Source organism: Sciurus carolinensis, chromosome 4, assembly GCF_902686445.1.
Source record: "Sciurus carolinensis chromosome 4, mSciCar1.2, whole genome shotgun sequence".
Taxonomy (NCBI): domain Eukaryota; kingdom Metazoa; phylum Chordata; class Mammalia; order Rodentia; family Sciuridae; genus Sciurus; species Sciurus carolinensis.
The window spans coordinates 78577131-78591025 of record NC_062216.1 but is presented as its reverse complement, the minus strand read 5'-3'; the positions used below and the strand labels follow the sequence as shown (position 1 = coordinate 78591025).

At 36.9% G+C, this 13895-nt stretch overlaps 1 protein-coding gene across 1 annotated transcript; it reads right to left on the bottom strand.

The window, feature by feature from the left end:
- On the bottom strand, positions 1-11020 carry Smim10l1 (small integral membrane protein 10 like 1). The gene is made up of 3 exons (XM_047551111.1): positions 7717-11020; positions 7473-7565; positions 1-381 (listed from the first exon to the last, which is right to left on the bottom strand). Exon 1 carries the CDS (start codon positions 10861-10863, stop codon positions 10612-10614), a length of 252 nt encoding a protein of 83 aa, XP_047407067.1. The 5' UTR covers positions 10864-11020; the 3' UTR covers positions 1-381; positions 7473-7565; positions 7717-10611.
- Positions 11021-13895: the final 2875 nt, after the last annotated feature.

Here is a 13895-nt window from a genome sequence, read left to right as displayed (position 1 = left end):
TACAGAGAGTGTCTTTATTTATTGGATTCCACCTGACAAATTTGGCAGCTGCACACATACATAATGCTTTAGTGCTACACCACCTGCTTTTGTCACTGATCGCACAACCCCTTTTATTTCTTTCTTTGATGAAACATCATGAATTTGTGGTTCAAATTCATGTGTTTTAAGGATCTCAGCACAGAGGTGCATGAAGAGGCCATGAGAATGGTGATATCTTTTCTCCTCCTCTTCCTGGTTCACTTCTTTTCTATCCTTATAAGTTGATTTTTCTGATACTGTAGAAACACCAGGTGAATTTCCTTGTTATTTTAACATTCACTATTTTTCCTTCAGAGCACAGTAAGCTGGAACAGACCACCATAGTTTCTCAACTGCCACCTAGAAAGAATAAAATTTAGGCTTTATAGACATTTTCCAATAATTTTCAGTACTCCAGAGAAATTAAACTAATAAGACATTGAATCTCCATTTTAACCTCTGATTTTCTCACTCAAATCTTTTAGGTACCTTTGAGCATTACCAAATTTCCCTAGAATGGCCTATAAGCTAACAGAGCTGGATTTTGAAAAAAGCAATCATCATTATCATTATAATACTTGCTACTAAAAAGAAAATATCAGAAACAATGTCAATGTAAACTATATAATGCAACATTGATTACTTTTATATGTGCTGAAAGTACATAATTACACATTTATACATAAGGAAAAAGGCATAAATATTTAAAAATAAAAATTCTCTCCAAGTTAGGGGAGGTGTATTTGTACAATATTAAATGAAAAATAAATCAAGCCCCTAAAAATATTTGAAGCACATAATCTTGTAATAACACATATACCTTTTTAAAATAAATGAACACTGTATTATTAGAATCTGGCTTATAATTCAAGCTTTCCTTCCTTTGAAGGCTAATAGAAAAATATCAACTGAATTTATAAAAGGAAATTGAATAACTTTCCTTAAGTGAAAAATAATACTTTCATTTCTACTTTGCACACTTTGACAATGAATTTGCGTGTGTGTGTTTTACGATCATGTGTCACATAACAACAAACCACATATACAACCGTTTCCATAAGATTATAATGGAGCTCACACATTCCTATCACCTGGTGACTCTGCAGTCATTGTAATGTTCATTTCTCATGTGTTTATGGTGATGCTGGTATAAATAGACCTACTTTACTTCCAGTTGTTTAAAGCATAGCACATGCAATTCTATATAATACCTAATACTTAATAATGACAAGAAGTGACTATAATATTGGCCTAAGTATCTACTATACTTTTTCCCATTATTTTAGAGTGCACTTCTATTTTTATAAAAGAAGTTAACTATAAAACATCCTACCTAGGTCCATCAGGAGGGGTTCCAGGAGAATGCACTATGTCATAGGAGATAACAGCTCCAGGCACATTACTCCCCCTGAAAATCTGCCAGTGAACAAGATGTGGAGGTAGAAGACAGTGATAGTGATGGTCCTGACCTTGTGTAGGCTGAGGTAATGCAGATGCTTGTGTCTTAGTTTTGAACAAAAATGATGTAAAAAGTAAATGAATGATAAAAATTCTAAAAATAGAAGAAAGTTTATAGAATAAGAATATAAAGAAAATATATACAGTTGTACACTGTTTGTGTTTTAAGACAGGCGTTATTCCAGGAGGCAAAAAATTTAAAACAAAATATTTATAAAATAAAAAGTTACAGTAAGCTAAGGTTAATTTTTTTTTTTTTTTTTTTTTTTTTTTGTGGTGCTGGGGATTGAACCCAGGGCCTTACGCTTGCAAGGCAAGCACTCTACCCACTGAGCTATATTCCCAGCCTCTTAATTCATTATTGAAAAAAGAAAAATAATTTTAACATATAGTGTAACCTAAGTGTACAGTGTTTATGAAGTCTGCTGTTCTGTATGGCAATATCCTAGGCCTTCACATTCACTCCCCATTCACTGGCTGACTCACTCAGAGCAATTTCTAGTCTTCAAAGTTCTTCATGGTAAGTACCCTAAACAGGTGTACATTTTTATCTTTCATGCATTTTTATAGTGTGTTTCTGTTGTACATTTTTTATGGTTAGAAATACTTAGATACACAAATACTTAACACTGGTTTACAATTACCTGAAGTATCTAGTACTGTAACATGCTGTATAGGCTTGGAGTCTAAGAGAAATAGGCTGTACTGTTCAGCCTAGGTGTGTAATAGTCCATACCATATGTTTATGTAAGTACACTCCATGAAGTTCACACAATAATGAAATCACTTAAAGACACATTTCTCAGAAAGTGTCCCTGTTAAGTGACATGATAGCATTTTTGTCAAATTATGTGTTATGTTTTGGATGTTCTTATCCTTGTTAAAAGTCAATTTTAAGTTTGGTTGCCAACATAGTGGTGTTGGGAGGTGAGGCTTGTTATAGTTTGGATGTTAAAAGTTCCCCAAAGGTTCATGTGTTTAAAGGCTTGACCCACGGGGTGGCACTATTTGGAAGCAGTGGAATCTTTAGGATGTGGGACCCAGTAGGAGGGTCTTAAAAGTCCTTGAGGACATGCTCGCTTCTTTCTCCTTTTGGACTGAGATATAATCACTGGTTTGCTCCCCATATGCACTCACTCTTGCAATGATGTGCCACCCTCACCAGGGACCCCTACCAATGGGGCTGCCTGATCTTAGACTTGACTACAGAACCAGGAAGGAAAATAAACTTATCTTCATTTCATAAGTAGCCTGTGTTAGGTGTTTTGTTATAGTGATGGAAAGCTAACACAGGACTTTAAGGAAGTTATAATACTTTTCTCTCCAGACTCAGTTCTTGTTCTCAGGGGACTGGATTGGTTATCTTGAGAGTGGGTAGTTATAGAGCAAGTATGGTACCTCCTCTTGATTTCTTCCGCCTTTCTTCCACACATGTTCACTTGTGTTCTTGCTTGCTCTCCCTCCACATGGTTTCTTCTGCCACAGTAGATGCTGAGCAGATGCCAGTCAGCATCATGCTCTTGGGCTTACAGAACTATAAGTTAAATAAACCTCTTTTATCTATAAATTGCCTACATTTGGGCATTTTTATTATAGCAACAGAAAGTGAACTGAGACACCATGAATACTTGTATCTCTTATTAAAGAAACTAAGGCAAAAATCTCACAAGACAGTAGAAAATGAGCATGAATTTTACATATGTTTGTGTGTTTCATGTTGGTTGACTTTATCACAAAATAATTAAAGTTAAATCAAAGTAGTTGAAAATGTATATAATCTTAAAGCCAGGAGGTTATTAAATTGTGCTTACTAATATTATAATTTTGAATATAGAATTTTGTAATAGTGATTATAATTGTCAACATCAAAACTATAAATGAAGAAATATGTTAGGGCTTATAACTACACTTTTGATGATAGAAGTAAACAAAAACAAACTATAGAAAATAAGTGCTGAAAATATGTTGGTTTTAAGTTTTTTGATGGAGCAATAGTTCAGTAGTAGATGCTGAGAAGCCATCAGGGCTTTGAAAAGCATTTTTACTCCAGGAAACTGCAGTGTGCTGTTCTGATGTGTCTATGATAGTGATACATGTATATCCAGATCTATATGGACATTTACATTGTAAAATTTCATTCATTGTTAGACACTGTGTAAGAAATGCCCTAAAGATTATCATTGGGATTATCTTCCTTTAGGAAAGGTAAGTTAAAATCACACTGGCTATATTTAGGTTCTGAAAGGACAATTTGGTTTAGAATGTACCCGTTTTAGTAAAAAAGTTTAAGATTACTTTGTAAATATTGGAACATGCCAAGAATATTTAGTTTAGTATTACTAAACTTTTATTTAAGATGAAGATAAAACACATTTAAATAACCACACACAGCCCCTGCATAAACTTTTGCTATAATGAAGTTCCCACTTCTCACATACTAACGTTGGAAAGTTGGAGCTCTAAGGAGCAGGGCCTATTCCTTGGGATAGAAGCACAGAAAATGATCTTTAAAACATGAAGCCTGAGGCATAGGCTGGAACGGTGGCTATTAATATATTACATTCTCTTAAAATGGCACTTTCAGATTAAGCTCTGCATCAACACTCATAAAAGACTGTGCTGGAAGGCCAAACTAGAGTCCAAGAATACTATTACAACAATCTGGAGAGAACTGTATCCTACCCTGGGGCCAAATATTTTGGGGAAAAATGATTGTCACTGATTTCTTGCCAATCACTTTCCCCCAACGTGAACTTTTAATTGTGAACTTCCCCCTGTCTCCTTTTCTTCCCAATGTGCTCACACCATTTATCTAAAGAAGAGCTGCCCAAAGAGTCTTACATGAAAGCATCAGGCTAAAATTTAAACTGAGACGACATATTAGAGCATTCAAGTCATGTTATTTTGAATATATTCTGGAAGCATTCACTGATCAATACATATTTCAGAACATATAAATCTTGAGAGAATCGTTGATGGTTCAGTTGGTTTGCTGCTGCTCTTAATATTCTTTGAGCCAGGGATTTCTTTAATTACAGACAAGGGGACATCAGCAAAACCTCTGCTTCCACAGCCTACTCTTTGGTAACACTAGTTAGCTCTGTGTACAGTGACCTAAGCTCTAAGTTGGATCGCCAAGAATAAACCTCCAACTTAAAAAATTGGTCAGGTGGTTGGTCTGAGCAATTTAGAAAAATGCTAAAAAATCTGTGGGTGGGTAAAATATTTATTTGTGTTAAGAAATCTCATATGACAGATCATTTTTAGCTGTGGTAGAGGGCACCAACGTAGATGTACTTTCAGAGGACAAAGGCTCAATCCCAAGTTTTTTTTATTGGTGCCCCTACTGCTTATGTATAAATGTGGTTGTTTTAGAAATTAATTCATTTCCTTTCTCATAGATACAACCTGGTATCTGAATTTTAAGTTTTCTTTTTAATTTTTTTAAACTGGAGATACTTTTAATATGAACTACAAAGTCAAATTGGTCTTTTGAAAAACAGCTGTTTTTTTCATTTTAAATATTTTTTTGGTCTGTTGGACACAGTATCTTCTTCTGTGCCGATGATTTCAGTGTTAAGACATTCCATTTATTACATTATTGGTTGCATGATGATGCATTTTCCTTATTTTGGTTCATGAAAAGTCATACTTAACTTCCATCACTAATCTACAGAGAGCTCTGTTCCTGTTAATCCCTGATGCATATCATTACCTTACAGTGAATATTTGGTGTTGAAAGTCATAAGGATGGTCAAGAATTTCTAAAGTCCACTGCAGATTCCTAATCAGGATAGAAACTGGCAGGGGTACCTTAGATGTCCTGCCATTTAGCTTTTATAAGAATGGCTTAATTTCTTATTTTCACTTGTAGCAGGCAATTGGGGAAGTCCTTTGGCCCATCAATTCTCCCAAGAACGTTGCTGATTTTTATTTATGGGGAGTGGGCATGGGGGGTTTCATTAAGTCTTGAAGAGATTCATGAGCTGGACTGGTGGTAATTCCGCTGAGCAATAGCCTATCAAATTGTCTCAATCTGTTCAGGTTGTTAGGCTGCTGTAACAATTACCATGAACTGGATGACTTATGAGCAACATAAATTTATTTCTCATACATCTGGAAGCTAAGAAGTCCAAGATCAAGTCATTGAGAAATCAGCATCTGGTGAGGACCCACTTGCTTGTTCACAGATGGCTCTTTTCACTCAAGTGTACATGACAGTGGTCAAAGTGAACTTTCTCTGGGACTCCTATTTAAGGGCATGGATTCCAATCATGAAGGCTCTCATTCTTATGACATAATGGCCTCTTAAAATCTCATTTAATACTATTACCATGAGGTTTAACATCTCAGCATTATGAATTTGGTAGGTCAGAGGCACATAAACATTCCGGTCATAGCACAAGTATTCTTGTAAAAATTGCAAGAAAATTTCCCAAATTCACAGGAATCTAAGTAATAGACTGATGTGATTTCATCCAACTCCAGTTTTGGGAATTCTAATAGTTTTGAAATAGTTTTCTGGGTCTACTTGCTTAAAATCTCCCAAGTCTAGTCTTTAGGCTATTTTCCATGCTTACAGTTTCTAGAGTTTCCTTCCCCTCACCAAAAGATTCCTATAAAACTCAACTTTCATTTCTACCTTTTATGCCTCCATGTGTATGCCTCATTTCTTCTTGACTGCATCAAAAGCAGAAAAGTCAAAACTGCAGACAGGTACGGAGATGCACACCTGTAATCCCAGTGCCTTGGGAGGCTGAGGCAGAGGGATCTTGAGTTCAAAACAAGCCTCAGCAAAAGTGAGGCACTAAGCAACTCAGTGAGACCCTGCCTCAAAATAAAAAATACAAATTAGGGCTGGGGATGTGGCTCAGTGCTTGAGTGCCCCTGAGTTCAATCCCTGGTACCCCTCAAAACAAAAACAAAAACAAAAACAAAAAGACAAAAAAAAACCCCTCCAAAAACAATCAAACTGCAAGATTTTGTAACAGAAAATAGGACAGCAATGGTCATGAGTCAAAATTCAAGATGCCTGGTATCTACTCCATGTAAGAGGAAAATACTTCCCTTCCAGTTTAGGAGAAAATGTTCTTTCCTCTTAGCTTTCTCCCCCTTTTTCCAATGTTAAAGGGCAGCAGAAAGTATAAAATGCTTGAATTCACATATCAAATTGTTCAATATTTATACTCTAGTTCAGAGGGCTTTTAGTAAAGAAGTAAAGAAGAAATTAACTCTTACCAGGTCATATTTATGTTTGACAATTTGGGATAGAGGACTATTTGGAATCACCTAAACACTGAAAAATAGAAAATGGAATCCCTTATGAAATATACTTTTAGGAACATCTAGAGACTTAATTCCCATGACCTTGAGAACTGAATCTAACTCCTGTTCCCTTATCTGAAAAGTAGTGATAAAAATGTTTTCCTCATAGGATACATGTGAGAATTATGGAATAATATATTTAAATAACTTCACAATTCCTGGTATTAAAAGCTCAAAAAAATGAAAAAATGTTGATGGTGATGATCTGCTCTTTAGGTCAAGTAATCACTTTTACCTTGAATTAAAAAACACAAAAGAAACAAAAAACTTTTCTACTCTTCAAGTTATGTTACTGTGTTCACTAATTCTCTGTTAAAGCTAAACTAAGCTATGACATTCCCCATTTTTATGTGTTGCTGAGGATTGAACACAGTGCCTCACACGTGCTAGGCAAGTGCCCTACCACTGAGCCACAACCCCAGCCCCTCCCCAATGTTTTTAAAAATGTTATACTTCATGAACAGAATTCTTTCTTATGTGTAATAATAACACCACCTGTTTTTTCATGCTTGAAGGATCTCTAGACAAATCAACATTCATGATAATCTGAAAAAAATTCAATTTATGGGCAATAAAGTGGGACATTTTGATATCAGAGACAAACAGCTTTGTTTCCTTTACCAACTATTGACTGTACTGAAAAACCAACTAAATTGGCATTCATTTACCTATTCAGCAATATTTGGTCTCTGCTCTCCATCAGGCAATGCTCTAGGCTTGGTGATAGAGCAGGAAACAAATCCTTGGTCTCCTGGATGTTCCTGTAAGTGTGCCAAGAGGAATAAAATTATTTGTGAATTAGAACAAGAATTTAGCCAGGGCACAAATCTTTTTTTCTCCCTGAGAAACCTCACTGAACTGCATCATGTAGGTTTGAAAGCATTTGTGAAGAAGGAAGGGCGAATCACCAACCTGACATTTAGTTCCTACTATATATTGCTGACACTATGGGGTATAAAATTTAACAGGATACAGAAGATTCCATCTCACAGCTTCCAATCTAGTGAGAGAGAGAGAAATATTTTATCTGCTATAAAGACCTTAGTTTCTTTAAGGTAACAAATGACCGATATGAGAATAAAAGCTGATGGAAACATGTTCATATAGTTATCAAAATGAAGTACCCCACTCTGTCACAATTTTAGTGCTAATGGCAAAGAGATTCTTATAAATGTTACAAATTGGGACATTAGTGTCTCTGGGAAATAGCAGAACCTACCATTCTAAGTACTTTAGTATTACCATTTCATTGACTGAACCACACTTCTGATATTTTAGAGCAAAATGTTTTGGCTCTTACACTCTATGACTGTCTAGGAAATCAATTTTCTTGGAATATATAAAATAAAAACAAAACCAGATAACTCACTATTAGGGAAATGTGGGAAGTCAGTAAATATTACACTGATATTAACAGATTTTAGATGGATTAGAAGTAGTAAGCTCCAATCTGTTCAGGGAATCTTGGAAAAATTAATGGAAAAAGTACCATTTAAACTTGGCCTTAAGACAGGGGAAGGACATCTATGGGCAAAAAAGTGGACAGAAAAAGAAGACATACTTGTTTAGTTTGGCTGTAGAAAAGGAAGAGCCCAAAGCCAGATAAGGTGAGCCAGGGGGCAGGACTACTATTTTAAGACTACTGTTTGAAAGACACAAGCAGAACATAGAATAATGCAATATTTGAATCTTTATCTCAGGCAAAAGTGGTCCCTTTCTGTGCAAATGTCTCAGCTAGACTCATTCTAGAGCATCCTTCCCACCCTTCTAGGATCACTACCCTACCTGTTCTTCATTAGGACTTAAAACTTTCTTTTGGGAAAAGCAGGCTTTCTGTATGTCCTTTTACATCTTATTCACTTTTTAATGTGGTATTGTTATAAGAAATACCATTTATTATGGATATATCAAGAACTAAGGCAGGTTTATTTCTAGTTCTTAGACTAATTTTCAATTTTCAAGACTAGTGAGTGTATGTTTACACTCATTTACAAGTAAGGAAAAAGGTTTAGAAAGATTAATGGATTCATCTCTCATCACAAAACTATAGAACATGAATATCTGAAGAGGTTTGCCTGACTAAACTCAGTCCCATTCTACTCTTATGGCGTTTAACCAGTGAAATTCATTTGAATTGCCTGGGGAACTTTTGAAAATGAAATGTATTTAAGTAAGTTTTTAACCAATGAAAAGTTATACATAGTTAAAAGAAATCAATAATACTGTTAGACTGGTAGTGAAAAACGGCAAAACATTTTTTCTGCCTTCTCTTTATTTCCTTCCTCCAAAGACAACTGCTTTGTAACTCCTTTCTTACAGCAGTTATTTCTGAAAAACATGCTTATATGGTCTTTTTCTGGATATACATATATATTAATGTGTACATATACATACATACACATACATACAAACACACACACACACACACGACTAAATTCAATCCTGGTGGATGCTAGGTAAGAACTCTACCAACACACTCCCACCCCCATAATAATCTTCATTTGACTTTTCACAATTATGTCTCTCTCCTCCTCCATTTTATCAATGTTACATAATCAATAGTTAATCCAGTAGTCAATATTTATAAGTTACGTGACTAGTATTCAGTTGCAATATAGTTTTTGTAACTTCATTTTTCCTTGGATTATAAATTTTGTTTCTTAATTTTGAAAAGCCTGCAGGCTACTACTTCATCCTCAGACTCTCTGAAAAACTAAAAATTCCTCCTCTAAATTCAAATACACCAGGTACTCTACCAATTTCTTTTTGAGAAGTCCTACCTGAACTCTCCGTCTTCAGGATTTCCTGTTGACTTCATGCTGTTTTCCCCTCCCACCTTCCCCCTTTAAGAGTTATATTTCTAGTTTTAAGTACAAACTACAAATTTCTACCTTGTAAGTAATAAAATATCTTCTTTCCTCTTCACAACAGACTATCAACTTCCCATTTTATAAGGGCAACCATTCCATTTACCTTCTCCTTCCTCCTACAACATTCCCTTTTGTATTTTTACATCAAGACAAATGACTTTCACGTTCTACTGTAACCATAATTAAGTATTCCCTTAAAAGGGGAAAAAAACCACACACAGCATTTGTATTATGTTTGTTTAAATATTATTCAATGAATAGCCAAGTTTTATGGTGTCTGGATTTTCTTCTTTGCCAAGGTCATAATCCAAATGCTCCTCACAGGGACGCCAGAGTGCATTTTCTCACGCTTCCACCATTTGTTCAAAATCCTGCAGCATCTCACGTTTAGCGTATGGAGGATGTTTTCCTGTACAGTTTTGCTTTGTCCTTCACTTATGTTTCAACTTTTTTTGCGAGACGAAAAAAATGTCTTCCATTTCATATCCTTAATACCGTGGGTGGCTTCCTCAGAGTCTAACAATCCAAATCGGTATTCCCAAAACTTACTGATTTCTTAATTTTCATTTAGGGGATGAATTTGTTGGACACTCAAAAATTTTTTTCCAGAAAAATTCGGTCTTCCTTTTTAATAACACATTCTGTGCCCTTCTGTCATATCCCCGAATTCGACAGGAGTTTAAGGATATAAAATTTCTTATTTTCTTGGGTCTGGCTGAAGGTCTCCGTTCCCGGAAGCCCCCCGTTTCCTCTTAGTCCCTGCAGGCGTCCCGCTACGGTCTAGGGTCCGTTAGGAGCGCAGAGCGCAGGCGCACAGTAAGCCCCCACCCTCTCGCGAGATCTCCGAGTTCGTCGCTTGCAGCCCCACAAAATCCCGGGGATGCCTGGGAGTCGGCCATCATGCTAACAGCCGGAGCCCGGCAGCTTAGTCACGTTTCTAAATGTGTACCTGCAAGCGGATGTTGAGGATCACCGAGCCTGCGATGTAAAAATACGGAAAGTTCATCCGCAGCTGCCAGGCCAGCTCGAAGAAAGCGAGCAGGGTGCGAGAGAGCCCCTTGCAAAAGACCCCATACGAAGTGGGGGCTGCTGCCGGGTTTGAGGCCTTGACGGCCAGGGACAACGGAGCCGCCGCCGGAGCCATGGACCCGATGTCGCTGCCGGCCCAGCGCCTGTAGCCGAAGTTCATCGTAGGCTCTGCCGGTCCCCAGCCAGGACCCGAGGGCCGGGAGGGAGTAAAGCGGCCGCCGGGCGCACACCCACGCCTCTCGCAGCCGCCGCTAGCTTCTGTGTGGCGCCGGCCGGCGGGTGCTCCGCCCCTTCCTGCCTCTCCCTGCGGTATTTACCGTTTAGTGCGTACCCAGTGGAAGGTCGGCAACCGGATGTGTTATGTAACAAGTACGAACCGCCTCGCGGTCATTATTTCCACTTTAAAGGGAAGTTACGTAATTTTCCCAAGAGTAGTTTGTAAGGGCCAAAGATGGTTCAAATTAGGTTTTGTCTGCTGTGTGCTGAGATCTTCCCCTTTCGATTTTGTGATTATATCAGGGCAAGATGATCTTACGTAAACTAGTACAGGCACAGTCTCTATTCATAATATACTATAAAAGTCACAACCTTGATATGAATTTCCCTATGTTTGAAGGCTATTTAGGTTGCAAGCAACAAAAATAACTTATTTAAGCAAAAAGTTAATAGTAAAAAATATGAATTTTTTCTTCAGAGCACATATATAAAGTCAGTCCTACCCATTTCTTCATGGATATGCATTTGTGAAACAGATTTGGCGTCAAGGCTTGGAATATTACGAACATCTACTTACATATACTGAATACCTTTAGAGTAACATCATAATGGATCTCCCATAGCCACAGTGCTTTCTTGGTATATCTAAATGATGTACAATTCATTACCTTTACTAATCGTTAATTTTAATAGAAAGCATTGCACTTTTCATCATACATAACCTCTGCATTCAGGAATTATGCAAATATTTAGTTTCTGATCTTAACCTTCAGATTACGACGTAGTTTTGAAAATCATTGTTCTAATAATTCATACTTTACCCGGTACAGTGTATCTATCGTAGCTATTCAAAGCATAATTACTGGAACCTGGAGTACTGCTGTTTCTATTGTCCTGCTGATAGGACTCATATCAGTAACATGCCTTTGTGAAATTTGTAAAACTTGATTGTGTGTCCATAGCCACAGTTTCTTCTTTTGCTACTTTGTGCCAATACAACCCCAGCACTAGACGGTAAATAAAGGAACTAACTGTTTATGGCAGCCTCTAATATAGAGACTGAAGAGCAGTGTAAGATGAATGTCAACTCTGAGGACTTGGGATAATATGTATGGTTTCAGTACACAGGTGCAATTCTCTTTGAAAATTGAAATACCATATGCCATTCAGAATTCAGGATCACATGTCATTTTGTCTCTGGTCGTTTATTTCTAACTGTGTAAAAACTGCGCACTCATTCTCTCTTCCACTTTTCTTTGTATTCATAGACCTCATGGCCCAGCTCTGGTTAACTCCATGAAAACCCTGTTTTCCACCCTTTCCCCATGGGAAATATAGCAGCTACCCACTGATAAAATGGCCAGATTGAATGCCAAGGGTTAGGCAAAGAATTGAGAAATAAATGCAATGTTTTATGGACCCCAGTCACTGTAAGATGTGAAAAGAGAGACAGATGAGACCATGAAAGATGTAACATTTCTTATGTTTCCCTTTATTTTTTAAATATTTATTGCAAATCTGATTCACTTTATTGTGAAAATCCAGCTGGGTGTGATGCCTTTAGAGATAGTTGCACTCTTCTATCTTTCTGTTCACTTCATTGATTCTGCTTCTGGGAAAAAGCATATTGAGACATGGCTCACTGATAATGCTATGGAAAATTAAACCCTACCTTACATCATAAATACCGTGGCTGCACAAAAACCCTGTAAATGCTCACCACCCCCCCATTTTTTTTGTTCTAGGAAAAGTGAAATCAAATAGAAGTTCTTATAAGAACTCCAACTTTTTTTGACCATCATTTTGTTTATTTTTATTTTCTTGAGACAAGGTCCCATTGTGTTGCCCAGGCTAGCCATGAACTCTGGGTTCGAGTGATCCTTGTGCCTTAGTCTCCCAAGTAGTTGAGACTATAGAAATCCACCTGTATTCCTGGCTTGTTATGTTTTTAATATATATGTGTAATTAGGCATCATTATAATTCTCACTAGAATATTTTCATAGCTAAACCATACAGTCATTTCCAGGAAGATTTTGGTCTCTGTTCTCCACCTACCCCACCTCTCTTTTGGATATCAGAATTGAAACATACCTAGTAATTGTCAAGTTATTTAGATATATTCTGTTTTTAGCTACAAAGGCTAGAGATGCTTTCCATAAAAATCACCTATCTCTGAATTTTTTACTGAAATATTTAAAAAGATGTTTGTGAACCATGTGGAAGAATATGGTGTGTGTGTGTGAGTGTGTGTGTGTGTGTATATATATATATATATATATATATAAATGTGTTTTGAGAAATAATTTGAGAATTTTGCTTTCTTTTAGTAGGTAGGAAACCATGATAAAATGTTGCTTCTACTATAGCAAGGAAAATAAACTGGCTACAAAGCCATAATTTATTTTGTGGTAGTTAGAGCTGATGTTGCTAGGTAAGCAGGTAAATTGAATTCTGAAAGATGACCAGCCTTTCCAAATAGAGTATGTAAACTGTTTTATCTTTGCAGAATTCACAAAGAAGAGAGACCTGACATAAGCATAGGCTGAAATTTTAACAGATCTTTGAGTGGTTGAGTGTAGGTCAGTGGGATAGTTTATAACCCCTGGGAACTTCAGATATTTGTAAATACCAGCTTTTTTCTCTGGGCCTCTACCAGGTGTTTACTAGAAACATTAGGAATAGGGCAGGATACCCAAAAAAGCTCTCTTTGTAGTACATGGCATGGCAGGCAGAATAATATCTGCCCTGCCCAAAGATGTTCATATCCTATTTCCTGGGACCTGTGAATATGCTGATTTATATGGCAGAGGAATATTGCAGATGTGATCAAAGGTATGCACCTTGGGATGGGCGATGTCCTGGATTATGTAGGTCGATCCAGTCTAATCACATGACACCTTAAATGTAGACCTTTGTTACTAGTGTGTGGGTTGGAGGAGAAAGAGAGAGATAGATATGACCTTTCTGATTTTGAG